At 35.7% G+C, this 16050-nt stretch overlaps 3 protein-coding genes across 3 annotated transcripts in view; 2 read left to right on the forward strand and 1 right to left on the reverse strand.

Moving 5' to 3' along the window:
• The window catches only part of LOC135216091 (dentin matrix acidic phosphoprotein 1-like), a 34175-nt gene extending 21399 nt beyond the window's left edge, over positions 1 to 12776 (reverse strand). Inside the window, exon 1 of the mRNA XM_064251110.1 lies at positions 12524 to 12776. The gene's annotated coding sequence lies outside the window, so the exon portion shown is untranslated. The remainder of the gene's footprint in view (positions 1 to 12523) is intronic.
• Positions 1 to 16050, forward strand: part of LOC135216094 (DNA oxidative demethylase ALKBH2-like) — a 584266-nt gene that overhangs the window by 396688 nt on the left and 171528 nt on the right.
• LOC135216622 (uncharacterized protein DDB_G0271670-like) overlaps positions 10755 to 16050 on the forward strand; it is a 38025-nt gene continuing 32729 nt past the window's right edge. Inside the window, exons 1-3 of the mRNA XM_064252004.1 lie at positions 10755 to 10849; positions 12632 to 12824; positions 13924 to 14043. Coding sequence (XP_064108074.1) covers positions 10755 to 10849; positions 12632 to 12824; positions 13924 to 14043 — 408 coding nt within the window. The remainder of the gene's footprint in view (positions 10850 to 12631; positions 12825 to 13923; positions 14044 to 16050) is intronic.

Here is a 16050-nt window from a genome sequence, read left to right on the forward strand (position 1 = left end):
CGGCTGCATAAAGATTTACTACCAGGATATCCTTCAAATTATGGAGATCCTTGCTGCATAACCCTTCAGATTAAAAATAAACTAATAAAGCTGATGGTTTATTTTTTTCTGTAAAAGAACGTAATATTTTTTTTTCAGTCCTGATCTCTCTCTCTCTCTCTCTCTCTCTCTCTCTCTCTCTCTTTTGAACTGTTTGGGGCTTATTTTGACCCATAGATCCTCACGCAAGACTCCTGTAAGGTCTGTTACAATTTTTATCTATAATATTTCGAGATGCAGTACTGAACCCATGTATTACTCTAACTGATAAACAGAAATCATGAGGTAACAATGTATGGTTTCCTTTGGTCTGTTTTTGGTGTTTTTTTTTCAGTTATTGAAGAATATGTAAATAAGACAACGGGTACATCGTGAGAATTCGAAAAATATTTTTAGGAAACAATACGGTGCAGCTATAAAAGCGTGGATCGTATTGTTTCCTAAAAGTATTTTTGGAATTCTCACGATGTACTCGTCGTATTACAATTTTGAAGTTGTTTGGCGTTTTTAATCAGAATTTTTGTATTTACCCTGATCAGTTTATGCACAAGATCATATTGCATGGATACAATATAAATTCGTGTTTCCTGGCTCGTTTTATAGAGATTAAATGGAAAGAATTCGTTTGAAGGCTCTCAGAATTGTCGCCATAATTCACGGGATCCAGTTACACCTCTGTATGTTTTCCTTGGAATTGGCAAATAATTCCTTCTGCGCCAATGTGTATTTTCTATTGATTTACCGAATGACGCCGTACAGTTCATTACACCCAGTCATGGCGTGCTATTTATATAAAGCATTATTTAGCTGTGCCGAAAGACGGAAGTTCATGTAGTTTTATTGTAAGGAATGTTGTGGTAATACTGGGGATTTCTGTGATGACTTTAATAGTCTAGAATTGGTAGTAGGTGTGATGCAGGAAGGGAAATAGATGGGCTTTATTATTTTTCTTTTTTTTGCGGCAGTATATGTAACAAAAATAATTTACAATTAATACACTAGACGTTTAAACTTGATATCGTCCAGTCGGGGCCGAACGCCTCTTAAGTCAGTATCCAGAATAAAGGTACTCGGATTGCCTACATTTTTGACGGCTTAGTTACACAAGCAATAACAATAATAAAAGTACACTCGGATTTAGAATTTGTGAAGGTGCTTATAGCTCTCATTCTTAGAGTTTTGAATAATTATCCTTGAGGTTTACTTAACGTTAAATTTATGCGTTTTTCCCTTTTGTATAACTATATGTACACACACACACACCACACATATATATATATATATATATATATATATATATAGTATATATATATAAAATTTTACCAACATCCAAAACTTGAGGCCTTGTAAGAGCTTGTAACCCTCTTCTTCTTGGTGCAGGTAAAATGGCTTTTGCTTTCAGGAAGAGACTGCAAAAAGTATATACATTTTTTTATGGCTCTGCAATAATTTTGTAATTCATCCTCAACTGTGCCAATAACTAAACCTCCAGGCCTTGTAAGAGCTTATAGCTCATCTTTACGAGGCTGGTAATAGTTTACCTAGTGGTAGGTAGGCTTCGAAAATGAGACTCAATATTTCTTGTCTTCAAAATATATATACATTTTCCTTTACAAGTAGCTCATCAGTTCGAAGCATGAAATAGTTGAAAATAGATTTGCCCCCAGACGCACTACACAGATCACGTGACTGCAAAGTCGTGACGACGATCATTAACATTTAAATTTTTTTTTCTTGCAGTATGTGGAGGGGCAGGGGGAGTACGGCCATGTCTGAGAGAGGGGAGCTGGGTGTAGAATTAGAGTATTGTGTGTGTTTTTGCTTTAGTTTTAGCCCCGTTCACTTGGTTGCAGGGGAAGACGAAACCACATTTAAATAATAATTTTTTTTTTTTGAGGGGAGCTGGATAAGAACAACCGTTTGTGCGTGCGTGCATGTGCGTTTTCGTGCATGTAAAGCCCGTTCACTTGATTGCAAGTGAAGACGATTGATGTCTAGTATAGATCAAATGCTGTGAAGTTCTCATGCGGCATCTCTCTAAAAAGTAATGGCTGTAAAAGTTGAAGTTAGAAAAAAAAAACGTTGCTCAAGAACGGGATGTTGCATAGTGATGGCTAGTAAAAGTGATCAAAAGGTTCTTACCAATACGGAAATGATTGTGGCATATTTCGTCATGTGTTGCTTATTAGGTTTCAATAACGCAAGTTTTTTTTTTCTTTTTTTTCAAGTTTAATGTTTCATCTTCTGTGATTTAGAAGCCTACGATTCTTCTGTGGTAGACTCTTACATTAAGTTGTATTATTTTCATTATAATTTTATTTATTAAAGTTTACTTTTTAAAATAATGCTGTGGGCCTATCACCACAGATCTAGCTCTTTGAACGAAATGAAGTTGCTGGATCTCTCTGCTTGGCGAAGGTAATCGGGTTTTTTTTAATCTGATCCACGTAAGACCCTGGAAGTAACGACGGTAATGAAGTGATTTCAAGGTGAAGTGTGCTAAGTGATGTTGAAACTCTTGCCTATCGAACTGACAATAATGTTCCCACTGAATTTTAATAATAACTTTAATGAGGGTCGGTAGTTATAAAAAGTTCTCAAGAGCATCGCCAAGAGCGATGTAAAGAGCAATTTAATGGAGCAATGTCTAACGTAGTCTCAGAACAAAACTCTCGAAGTAATATCCAGAGAAAACTGTCCAGTAAATTGTCCAAAGCAAACACTCTGGAAAGTTATTTTTAAAGTAAACTGTAGAGCAGTATCCAAATCAATATCAATATTAGGTAAGACAACCTGACGATGTAATCGAGGGAAGTCAGATGAAATGTATGGCCTTGTTTAGTTTTTAGTGAAATTTGCATTTCGGAATCGTTTTTTTTTCTCTCTCTCCAGAAACTAAAAGCAGCGGTTATACAATCTTTTTTTATATTCATTGCAAGTGTAATTGAGGAGTAAGAACATTTTTTTATCACTTTTCTGTCCTATAAGGCGATAAAAAATTTGCATGATTGGGTTAATTATTAGATTCGTCAATTTTGAATATAACTAGTTGTACAAATGGCGTCTGTCGTCAGATTAACTTCAGTTTTTTAAAAATCTCTCCTCAATTTCACTGTGGATTCTTATTATTTATGACCGTTGTCATTACTTTTATCAGCCTAACGTTTTCTGTCATCAGATTTTATTATTAATTTGAACTAATACTTCCTTATGACGATTCAGTTTGATCAAAGTCGATTGCTTAAGTACGTGTACAGAAGACTGGATGCGTTTCCCACTCCCATCCTATCTCTGCCCCAAGGGAGGTCATCCACCCACATCTTCTTCCCCCCTGTCACACCCTGCTCTCCCTACCTCTCCTTCATACCTCCCCTCCCTGTGTGTGCATGTGTTTTTGTGTTTACGTATCTTTTAGTTTCATGTTAGTTTCCTGTGTCCTCTTTTATCCTGCTGTCTTTCTCAAGAACAGTTAAAATTTCTCTCTCTCTCTCTCTCTCTCTCTCTCTCTCTCTCTCTCTCTCTCTCTCTCTCTCTCTCGCAGAGGTCGATGAATCTTAGAAGACAAGAAGGAGAGAACCTCCACGTCATGACGGAATGTGGTCACCTCGTCACCTGAAGGGAAACTCAAAGCTAATTTGTGTTCGCTGGAAAAATGTATTTCGAAGGTCACCTGCCCCTGGAAATCCTACTTTTATTCCGGATAAAAATTCGAACCCGAGGCTCGAGCCTCTTTTCCATTCCATTTCGTTCATCTCTCTTCCCTCGGGTTCTGGCTGTAACAAATGCTCGTTATAACTGCAACCAAATGTAAGAGAAAGCCAGCACGGATGATGGTTATCTATAATGAACCATAGTTAAATCCTTTATTGAAGGACATTTAATATTGGGTGCGTTTCTATGTAAGGCTGTATATTAATGTGGCCTCTGCGAAAGAAAGGGAAAAGTCTCTTGACGTAATTGTATTTTGTTAAGGTCATTAATGCTGTTGCACACCAAGATATATATGTATACCTATCTATTTATCTCTCTATCTATATGTATATACACACACACACACACACACACACATATATATATATATATATCTCGATGATTTGGTCAGCAGTGACAGTAGGAATATGCATATACATACATACCATATATATATTATATATATATATATATATATATTAAATATTATATATTATATATATATATATAATATATAATATTATTATATACATATGTATCTCTCTCTTGGTGTGCACCAACATTAATGACTTTAGCAAAATAGCAAATACAATTGTGTCAAGAGACTCAATCCCTCTTTGTGCGTAAACTGCAAAGTTATAAGTTTGCGTTGTCGGTGAAAAACTATACATTTCGCATAATTATGATATTCTTCCCACTTCATAACAATAATAGCAATACCGGGAGTGAAGTAGATGGGATTCATTTGTTTGTGAATGAGCGGGTCTGATCTATTTAGGTCGAAGAAAATGTGTATAAAAAAAATACTAAATTATATAACATTGTCTCTCTCTTTCTCTCTCAGGTTTCTAAGAGAAGTTTCACATCAAAGCGGTGATATAAATCTCGCTCCTCTTGAGAGAAACTATGAAATTATGATCTGCTGATGGACTGGTTTGAATGAAACCTGTTTTTTTTCTTTCTTTTTTTTTTAGGAGAGAGAGAGAGAGAGAGAGAGAGAGAGAAGGAGAGAGAGAGAGAGAGAGAGAGAGAGAGATAATGTTCTAGGTCTTTCAGAATTTAATGTTTATTCCAGTTCCACGGTGCATGCTCAATTTTTATATGCTCGTATACCTTGTACACACATACAAATCTGTGAATATTGATAATGTTTACAGCATGATATATATATATATATATATATATATATATATATTATATATATATATATATATTTGTGTGTGTTTGTTTGTTTATACGTGTGTGTATTACATGACCCTCGTTTTGTAACATTTACGATTTTTTGTGTGTTACCTACGTGTTATGCTGAATCATTGTGTGGTCTAGTGATTTGTTGACATTGGTTCCGTGAATTAATCCTTTGTTCCAACTTAATTGTCTTGTTGATAATATATATATATATATATATATATATATATATATATATATATATATATATATATATGTGTGTGTGTGTGTGTGTGTGTGTGTGTGTGTGTCGTGAAAGTTTTATATAGCAGGAAATTAGTGCAAGGATGCAAGAACACTGTTAGTAAAAATAAATTGTAAGGTATTAGCCTCGATTTCTTTCTCTCAAGCATAACAGGTTTAGGCCTGGGCGCCCATACAAACTTGTCTATGAGAGAGAGAGAGAGAGAGAGAGCGAGAAGATAGTTCATATAGAAATAGGTAACAGACAAGGGGGGGGGGGGTGGGGGGGGGGGGGGGGTGGCGGCGGGCGGGCGCTGTGTGGCAAAGAAAAGAGGTGGAAAGGTAGACGAATGAGAGCAGGTAACCACAACATTATACGTGATGAGGTTTGGCCTTTGCAAGGAGGGGACTTGGCCAGCAATGCCCTCGTCTGAATTGAATAGATATGCCAACCCGTTCCCTTCTTTCTTCCTCTCATCACATTCGCTTCTTAAAGGTAGAGAAGCCAGAAGGATTGGCGAGAATATTTGGATAGGCTGAAGGAAGGAACAGAGAAGAAATAGCGAGAGGAAAGGTAAAGATCAAATATTAATAAGCCTAGAATTGGGAACAGTATGTTTTGATGGAGAAATTGAATGTCGGATCAGGAACTATAATTAAGAAAAGGTCTTGATAACATGATTGATATAACGTTTAGCAAGTGATCCACATAAAGGTCATGCTAATAGTTGGTCTTTTGTCACGCATTATTGATAAATAGGAACTTTCTCTCATCTTCTTTAGACGAAGATGGTGGTGGTGATGATGATATTAATGATCACAAGGGTGATGTTGTGATGCTGAGCCTCGAGAAGAAATGAATAAATAAACAGATAACCAGTTGTCAGGGAGCACATACAAGTTTTTATAGGAACTGGCAATGAAAAAAATTTTTAAATGTGACATTGAATTTTGCGAAGTTAATACAGATAGCAAAATCTAAAGCTTGTTTGTGTTATTTTTCTTATTCTGCAGTCTGCGTTGTGTTTTCTAGAAATGCACCTGATACAAGTCAAGTTGTGTCCTTTGTTTTATTGCATTTGTAGGAAATAAATATGATTCATTTAAAAATATTTCTGGCGCATCTGATTGTTAGAAGTGATGCTAATAAATGACGGTGAACTTTCAGTGTTTTGTTTGTGATAACAGAATTTATTTATTCAAATAAACAAACATGTATTGTGTGCGTGCGCGTGTGTTTGCCAGAGATTGAAGACAGTCACGCTCGAAAGATTACTGAACAAAAGCTTGAGGCTGGTTGGGGAGTGGCTGGGACAGGTTCGGGGAAGGAGAAGGGAAGCATTCTTCGGCAAAAGCAGAGGCAAGACATTTTAGGCTCATTTACAAACACCGGATAGGCCTACCGTTGTTCGTTAGTCCTTTAACAACCTCCTACTCTTCTCTAGTCCTCAGACCCCCGCCCATTTACTATTCTCTCTCCCCACACCCCCTCTCTCTCTGTCCTGCAAACTTTAGTGATTTTTCGTAACATAACGCACTTCTCCCAACTTCGCCTATTTAACTTCTACCTTTAAACTTCTTGGATCGTCACTGAACATTTTTTTTCCTGGTCCTCTTTTACTTAGTTGATCGTGCTTGTCATTCATTTTTCTCTTCTGCTTTAATTGCCCTCCCTTCGCGGCAACCACTATTTTTGCCTTGTTAGGCCTTAGAGCCAGGAGGACTCGGCGGGAAGGAGCAATGGACCAAAGACCTTCAGGAGTCTTGCAAGGCTGGCCTGGCCTTCTTTCTGTTTCAAGTCTTTTAGTGTACTCCTACCTTCGTACAGCCTTTCATTTCTTATTATATTATTATTCTTACGCAGGAAAATAGAAATGCCATCGTAGGAGGAAGCATTGCAATAGAATTATACAAGATTGCAAGACTTGAGAAGTAAAAATAATAAACAATGAAGAAAGTCATAACGGAAATTTTGTCTTGCACAGTCACCTCCACTTTTCAAGAAGCTCACTTGCAGTCTTGTAATGTCATTGAAACCTAGTGATAATGCTTGCCACTTCAAGTCATCATTACTGACTGATTGGCTTACGGTAATCTTGCTTTTATGTATCCGCAGATGTTTAATGTTACACAACACACATATATGATTATATATATATATATATAGGTATATATATATATATATATATATATATATATAATATATACATATAATTTGATAACAGGTATAAGTTTTCGGCAAGTTTAGATACAAATTTTATTTTATCCTTGAATATGCAAGGGACCGTTGTATGCTGTTAGGAGAAAAAAATGAGAAACAACAAAAAGGATCGTAGTCCTTTGGCATATCCAAACACTGATGAGAGAGACTCGCCAGCTCAGGTTCGGGATCCCTCAACCTTCATCTAAGCCTTTCTTCGTTGTCAGAGGTTTTACCATTGAGAAGAATAAGGTTTGAAGACTGGTATTAAGATGTTTATCGATTAGAAGATTATGTTGAAATAATGATTTTAATATATTTGCAGCCGAATGTAATTTTGATTATCTGGCTGAATGGACCAAATTTTCGCTACCTTTTGATGGACCCTCGGTCACGTAATTAATTAACTTGACCTCTTTGGTTGCAGAAGTGTCAGTTATGTGGTCTATTTGTTGTTTAAAGTTTTCTCTCGGTTAAAGCATACGTTTTGGAACACCAGTCTGTTTTTACACAATTTGACTCTATAAACACGGAAATTATATATATATATATATATATATATATATATATATATATATATATATATATATATGTGTGTGTGTGTGTGTGTGTGTGTGTGTCTGTGTGTGTGTATGCATTTATGTTTGTATATATGCACATATATACACGCATATGTATATATGTATTTCACATAATTTGAAAATACATAACCATGAGTCTTGGAATCTCAGTCTCGAGGAAGCTAGTCAGTATGGTTGTGAGGTCCTTCTCACGATTTCTTTATTTGTAATCTATTTGATTATTTTTTATTTTTGCATCTATTTGTTAGCTTTGGTACATGCTTGCCCTTTGCATGTTGCGTTACATTATTGTTGATGCTATATACTAGTCACCGTTTCCATGAATTATCTGTAAAAGCAAGGTAAAATACACCCCAGTTCTCATGTTGTTGAAGAACGAGGCGGAAGTAGTGTAATGTCGAAATTTTTGAGGTCATGTGTTAAAAAAAAAAAAAAAAAAAAAAAACAAAAAAAAAAATCTTCATCTTCCAAGACGCAATAAAGAAATTGCACGATGAGCGCTCTAAAAATTGTCGGATTCAATTGAGTATGAAAACCTGTTTTAAAGTCTTACTGATTCTCTCTCTCTCTCTCTCTCTCTCTCTCTCTCTCTCGCTCTTCTCTCTCTCTCTCTGTTTCTTTTATTTTGAAGCTTTCTTTCTTTTCCTGTTCAAGGTCTGTTAAAAGAGATATGTTTTATCAACATGATTCGCATGCAGTGCCTTGTTCTTTTATTGTTTGAAAGTTCCATATGCTTTTAGTTTTACAGACTCGAAATATTTCCCGTGATTTTTCTTATGATGTGTTGTGTCTTTTGTGAATATTCCTTTTGATGCTGGCAATATGATTATATTTTTTCATCACCAGGATCTTAATGTATTTTTTTTATTGCTGTTATTGTTTTTATTAATGAGATCTTTTTGCATGGAACAATTTCTTTTGTTTTGATGATCAGTTTTGAAAAACTGTATTTTTCTTATCCAGGATCTGTCAACTGTACTTCGTTATTGTTAATACTCTTTTGGTAGGGCCTTTGTTAACTCTGAGCTCTATTTAATGGCTTCCATTTTTTTTTTTCTGGCAAGTGCTTCCCTTTTATTTAAACTTCTGGCAAGCCTCCAAAACCGTACTGATGAGAAACACCTCGAATCACGTAACGTGGTTCCCGCAAGGAGATCGACTTTGGTCGCCTGTTATTTCTCTCAGCACAATTGTTCTTGTCGCTTCTATTTCTTTCGTCTCACACACATTCTTTATCTTGCGTTCCATTGTCTTCCTGTTTCTCTGTCTCGCTAACTGGTTGGCAATCGTCTCTCTCTCTCTCTCTCTCCTTCCTTTATGTTCTTCGTCTTCTTATTCGTCTTCATTATTTGCTGGTTAGTGAATCTGTCTCTCGTTCCTTCAATGTATATATATTTGTATATATATATATATATATATATATTATATATATATATATATATATATATATATATATATAACCATAAAACTAGTGTTCATAGATTTTCCTGTGTCATTATGAATTGAAGAATGTTGAACACCTCGTTAGTCTACTTATTTGGCTTCCGAGCGACCTTGTGTCTTTTTTCCTAGTATGCTTGTTTGGAAAGGCAAGCATGTTTGCTTGTTTCTCTGTATTGCGAAAATATGTTTCGTCAGAAATTACATTTAAGAGTGCATGTTATGCCTGATTTGTCATTTGTATTCATGGTTAATTTTATGCATGAAATCTTCCACTGCTGTTCCGATTTAAAAAAGTAAAGATTTATGTTGTTTACAGTCTATTTTATCTTTTTTATCTTTTATTTTTTAAGGTTTCAGTTGGGCGAATTTTTTGAGATGCCAAGCCTTTTTGGTTATTCTGTACCCTGAGAAAGGCAATAGAGGACAATGATAGAAAATCCTTTCTTAACCTAATTCTTCTTACCGTGGCAACGGTTAAAGCTGTAGTGGGGCCTGTTCTCTGTTCTGTGTTTGACCAGTACATGTTTGTTGAATAATTAGCCAACGATGACTTTTTTTTAAAGCAGTTATCTGACATATCTTGTTCATTCACTATTATTCCAGTTATCAGTGCCCTGCCATTATCAGAATAGGTTGAGGTAACCTTGTTTCGTTTCAAGGATTTAGGAAACCTTGGGCTTCTCAATGGAAAGATGGCATTGACCTCACCTCTGTTGGAAAGGGTATATTATTACGCTGGGTAGACAGTGCGGTGTCGATTTCCACTCCTTTCTGATCAAAGCTCGGTCCCTTCCTGTGAAATAGGTACGCCTTTGTCCCAGGGGCCCAGCGTAGTTAGGCTTGATGTACTTATTTGTTAAACGTTATTTTTAAATTTTCTCTTCTTTTTTGAAAGCTCTGATTATGGCGAATTTTTTTCTACTACTAATTTGACATTTCTTCACAAATAATATTGCTGACATTTCATTGTTTCGTTGCAGAACCGGATACGTATAAAATGTTAAACCTGTATGTTAAAACTGGGACTGTTAATATATTTTTATTCTTGCCTCCGTAAAGCATTTCCTGGAAACTGAAAATTTTCATAACATGACAAACTTACTGATTCAGTACTTTAAATAGGCTTGATTACAACTAGGCCTCTCGAAGTTTAAGTATTGCTTAGTAATTTGAACTGCGGTGGAGTTTTCAGTGCGTGTATAAAAAGTTATAAAAAAGAACCAGGAGAGGGAGGACCATGGAAAAGATTTTAGTGCAGGTGTAAAAAGCTATAAAAAAAGAACCAAGGTAGAGATTTCAATGCGGGTATAAAAAGCTATCAGAAAGAACCAAGGGAAAGAGGAACAAGGTAGAGATTTCAATGCGGATGTAAAAAGCTATCTGTGTGAACCATGGTAGAGGATTTATGTAGAGATTTCAATGCGGGTGTAAAAAGCTATCTGTGGGAACCAGTAGAGAGGACCAATGCAGAGATTTCAATGCAAATGTAAAAAGCTATCTATAAGAACCACAGTAGAGAGGACCGAGGTAGAGATTTCAATGCTGATGTAGAAAGCTATCAGAAAAATCCACTGGAGGGATGACCTTGGCAGAGATTTCAGTGCAGATTCAAATGAGAATCATTTGGTCTTTGTTTGTGGTAAAGAATGTCTTGGATTGACAGTGAAACAAGGCCATTGTCAAAAGATTATTGCTGTTATATAGTTATTAGGTAGGTATAACAATGTTATTCTGATTGACTAAGTGATAAAATTTTGAGGCATTCGTAAATATACCAGAAACTTCCTTAAATAAGTGCATACTTATGCGTGATTAGTTGAAAGGTAACTTGATAAGTGATGTTCCTGTTTGCTTAGGCATCAGCATTTGTGTATTTCCTCACTTATTATGGGTTTTTTATATTTGCTTTTCTTCGCTCTATTATACAAGATTTGAGAATAGGAGTTTCTTTCATTTTTCTTGGCGGCAGAGGTTGGTTGTATATTGTGAAATACAGTTGTGATATATATATATATATATATATATATATATATATATATATATATATATATATATATATATATATATATTACACATACATACATATGTGTGTGTGTGTGAATTCACAAGCCTATGGCACACTATTAACGCGAATGGTTTATGTATATCAACTGACAATATTTTGGTGGTGAATGTGGCAGTTGGTAAGTGACAAGAATATGATATATGTAAATGTATATATATAGGGTATATATATAATATATAATAATATATATATATATATATATATATACATGTGCATGGGATATCAGTTTTTTTCAATTTTTGTATAGCTTGCCACATTGTTTTTTTATTTTTTTTTTATTTTTGCTTTACATTGCTGTTATTTCTTCCGTTGTTATTTGGATTGTCATGGCTAATAAGATATCTGTGCCCGGTATAAGAAATACTGCAGACGCTTTTGCTGCTTCGGCCATCCTCTCGGATAGTCGGCAGTGACTCTGCACTATCATTAATAGCGGCGTTCACAAATTAGGCAGCGCTTCGACACCGGTCCACGTTCACGATTCCAGCCAATGATTAGTTTCCGTCGGGAGGTCGGTGACACTCCGCAGTCTCTCGATCGGTTGTGTTTCTGACTTAATGGATTGTTTTCTACTTGAGTTATCGGATTCGTCGAATTGTGGTCAGTGGTTGTTTTGATTTATTTGATTGTTGATTTGTGTGTATGTATGACTCATTTCCTGCGAGCTTGTAGTCTTTGAAAACTGTTCTATACGAGTGTTAGGATACTTTTAATGAAAGAAGTCGTTGTATGTTGATGCAGTCAACAGTTCATGGTCCTGCACGGAGATTAGTTCCTTGAACTTCCAGGAATTTCAAAAAACGAAGTGATCTTTTGCATTTAAAGATTCTTCTTGAAAGCATGAAGATTAATTGTTTTTTCTCTTAACGAGATTACTTTGATTGAAATAAATATTATAAGGGGTGTTTATATTTATCTGTCGATTCTGTTTTGAAAATGTCCTTGTATTTTGTCTTATCTACCAGCAAATAAGTATATTTATTTTAAGAAATTCTTAATATGAGTACATGGAAAGGAACTGATGGTTATTTGCCTGTAATATTTAGAAGACATAATTCTCACAAAATTACGTGAATTAAATAGATCCCAACGTACCTTATTGATCCCTGCGTTAGCCTTCGGTCACTTGGGGCGTATGCTACTCCTTTGGTATAGAATCAAGTATTAGGCAGAGGTGATAACTTATGACTTGATTAAATCAAGGAGTAGTGAGAGCTTCACCGACGCTAGCAGAAGCGGGAGGAGGAAGCGCAGCAGCAGCGGCAGCAGCAACAACAGCAGACGACTTCTGCTTAGTGGATGCGGCTGGGTTCCCTGTGACCAACTGAATATAGTCTCGCGCCTGCCCTACCTTCTCTACTTCTACTCTCTCGCCCAGGGGCTGAGAGGTGGTGTGGTGGGTGGAGCCTCACGCGGACGGGATTGGTGACCAAAAACGAGCACGCCTAGGCCCTCCCCTTCCCTTTCATTCCCCTCCCCTGGTCATCCTCAGTTTCATCCCTCGCCTATCCCCCCCACTTACTGCCCCCTGACAGCTATCTTCCACGACTCCAAACGATGCCCGGGGCAACACAAAAGAAGAACACTGAAAGTAGAGAAGAGAGAGAGAGAGAGAGAGAGAGAGAGAGAGAGAGAGCGTGTTGTGAACTGATAGGGATAGTACCGGGTTTTTTTGACAGTTATGGATAAGACTACAGAAGGTATTGTGATAGCCATGTGGACTCTCCTAACAAAGTTCAAAATTGCCGGCTAACTATCATCCTATGCACAAATTATCTTACTGCTATACCTACATATGTTTTGTATTATACTCTTGTAAGACATCCTATGTCCATACTTTACTAGTGATTAGGAGCACAGAAGGAAGTGCTCGAAACATATGGTTGTAAGGTTAAAATAGTGATTTATAGGCCTTTTATCTTCATATATATATATATATATATATATATATATATATATATATATATATATATATATATTTATCTCTCTCTCTCTCTCTCTCTCTCTCTCTCTCTCTCTCTCTCTCTCTATCTTCTCTATATATATATATATAATATATATAATATATAATATATATATAGATATATATTATATATTATTATATCTATATATATATATATATATATATAATACTGTGTATACTGTTATGTGTGCGTTTGTTGGCGTACAGGTGCACTTATTATTTTATTATTTTTTTAAATGGTGATCGATTCTTTTATGATTTTTTTAAAGTATTTCATTAGAAATTATTGTTTTTGGCTTTTGTTAAATTGATTATTCTGGCAACGGTGTTAAATTCATGATTCTCAGACGGCATATGTAGAGACTGTTTCATAAATGCTGTGTATGTATGGACTTAGTAATATTCGGAAAATACAGGTGAATTAATGAAGGAAATATTATTGTAAAAGTCTTAAAAGAGGAAGGGGCTGTTAAACGTTATGTGAATTGTTATGAAATTGTCTCAAAAAGTGATTCTTGGTAATCTGGTTCAGAGGAACATGGATGAGTGTGGTCATAATTTCTGTCATGACCTCTCAGTTTTAGGAACGGCTAAATTTTTGGCAAGTAGTGAGGTCGTTTTTCCGCTGAAGCCATTAAAATTCATGCAGGCGGTATGTCTACCCCCACCCCCCCCCCCCAAAAAAAAAAAAAAAAAAAAAGAAAAAAAAAATGTAGCAGAAACTTGCTACAAACCTTAACACTTTAGTGGCGGCGACAGTGTTTCACATTCGGTGTTAGTTGGCTGGACTTTGTCAAGAAGACATAAAAAATACCGTTTATTTTCTTTAGCTCTTTAACATAAGTTCCATCGTTGGAAAAGGGTCCATAATAGTATAAGGCCGGCATAGCCTAAAACAACCAACTAGTACCCAGAAGATCCCTTTATTTAATTGAGTACTTTACCGTAATCGAAAACACAATCAACCACCAAACAATAGGGATCCCATCTGTTCTTTTAAGTAGAGAGATTACACTGATAGAGGAGTATTCACAAAATGAAGTACATGAATTTATGATACTAACGTCATATCAGCAAAGGCGCCAAGTAGGGCTTGATTTTTGGCAAATCTGTGTAATATTTCAAATAGGGAATTCTAATATTTAATTATTTTTTTAATATCGATTATTTATCATTGACTTTGCGGTAAGTACGGAATTAATTCATTTTGCCAGCAAAATAAAATACATTTTACGATGTTGCTTTGTTCTATTCATTATCATAATGTGGTATACAATTTTTTTTAGGAATCGTATGAAAATGTGTTGCGGAAACTTCATTGGCTTAAGAAATGACAGTGGAAATCTCGTTAGGAATAATCTTCTTATGCGTATCAATTTATGTACGTGTTTATGTACATGCACATGTTTATTTTTCAGTAAGTCTACGAAAATGGCTGCAATAATTTGCAAGCCGTGCGAAACAGAAGTAAAGAATCTGATATTGCGTATAGATGGGACTGTGGATAACTACTTCATGCATAGTTGAAGTCCCTTGTAAATTATTATTTTTTATTTTACTCTCTCTCTCTCTCTCTCTCTCTCTCTCTCTCTCGTCACGTTTTTTTTGTTTGTTAATGAGAAGGCGCACAGATATTTTGAATGTGAAGGTGTACAAGGTATTGCTTCCTAGGCTGCTTTAATTCTAGGGATATCTCACGTACATTTTCATGACATAGCTCTCTCTCTCTCTCTCCTCTCTCTCTCTCTCTCTCTCTCTCTCTCTCTCTAATAACAGGGTTAATAGAGCACTATCTAATGGTACAGACAACTTATTAGCATTCGTAGTTATAGCAATAATAGAAAATCCAGGAGTGTAAAAGGGAATAATTTATATTTTAGTAAATTTAGGAATACCCATTTCATGACTAAAGTACGGGTAATTGAAATTAATAATGTATTTTTAAAATCTTTATAATGGCACAGTTTCCTGTGTTGTGTGTGTGTGTGTGTGTGTGTGTGTGTATGCGACCGGGATGAGATGGATTAATTTCCATCGATGAGAATGTCAAGTGTTTGCCTTTAATTAAACGATAACAACTGAGTAACTGCAAAAGTATTTCCAAAATTTATTCGCAGGTATTAAGAAGTTTTAGGGAGACCATTTGTTGTATATCTTATTAATATTTTCTCTGCCAAAGTTTGCTTGAACTGTTGATGGGGTGGGGGACAGACCTGGAATATCTAGCAAAAACAAGATGACGGTTATGTGTGAAATGTGCACATCTCCACGATAAAATTTTTTACCCAATCATCGTGTACCTGGAAATTTTACAGGATATTAGTGACAAGTTCGGTTCTTGTTGAGAGAGAGAGAGAGAGAGAGAGAGAGGAGAGAGAGAGAGAGAGAGAGAGAGAGAGAGGGGGGGGATTTTCTGCTTGGAAGCTCTTGAACCTGTTGGGCTCTGAGGAAAATAGAAAACTTTTAAAAGAGTTGTCTAAAGAATTTTCTTTTCTTACCCGTCTGCAGTTAGCTGGGTATTTGACATTTATGTTAACTTCATTATATTATTTCTGGCTCACCTTCTAAATTTACGGTAGTGTTAATCTTCAATTTTGTCTCTGAAATTACCCGTTGGACATTTGTGCATTTGGTTTTTATTTATATATCTTATATAAAA

The sequence above is a fragment of the Macrobrachium nipponense genome, chromosome 6 (assembly GCF_015104395.2).
Source record: "Macrobrachium nipponense isolate FS-2020 chromosome 6, ASM1510439v2, whole genome shotgun sequence".
NCBI classification, from domain to species: domain Eukaryota; kingdom Metazoa; phylum Arthropoda; class Malacostraca; order Decapoda; family Palaemonidae; genus Macrobrachium; species Macrobrachium nipponense.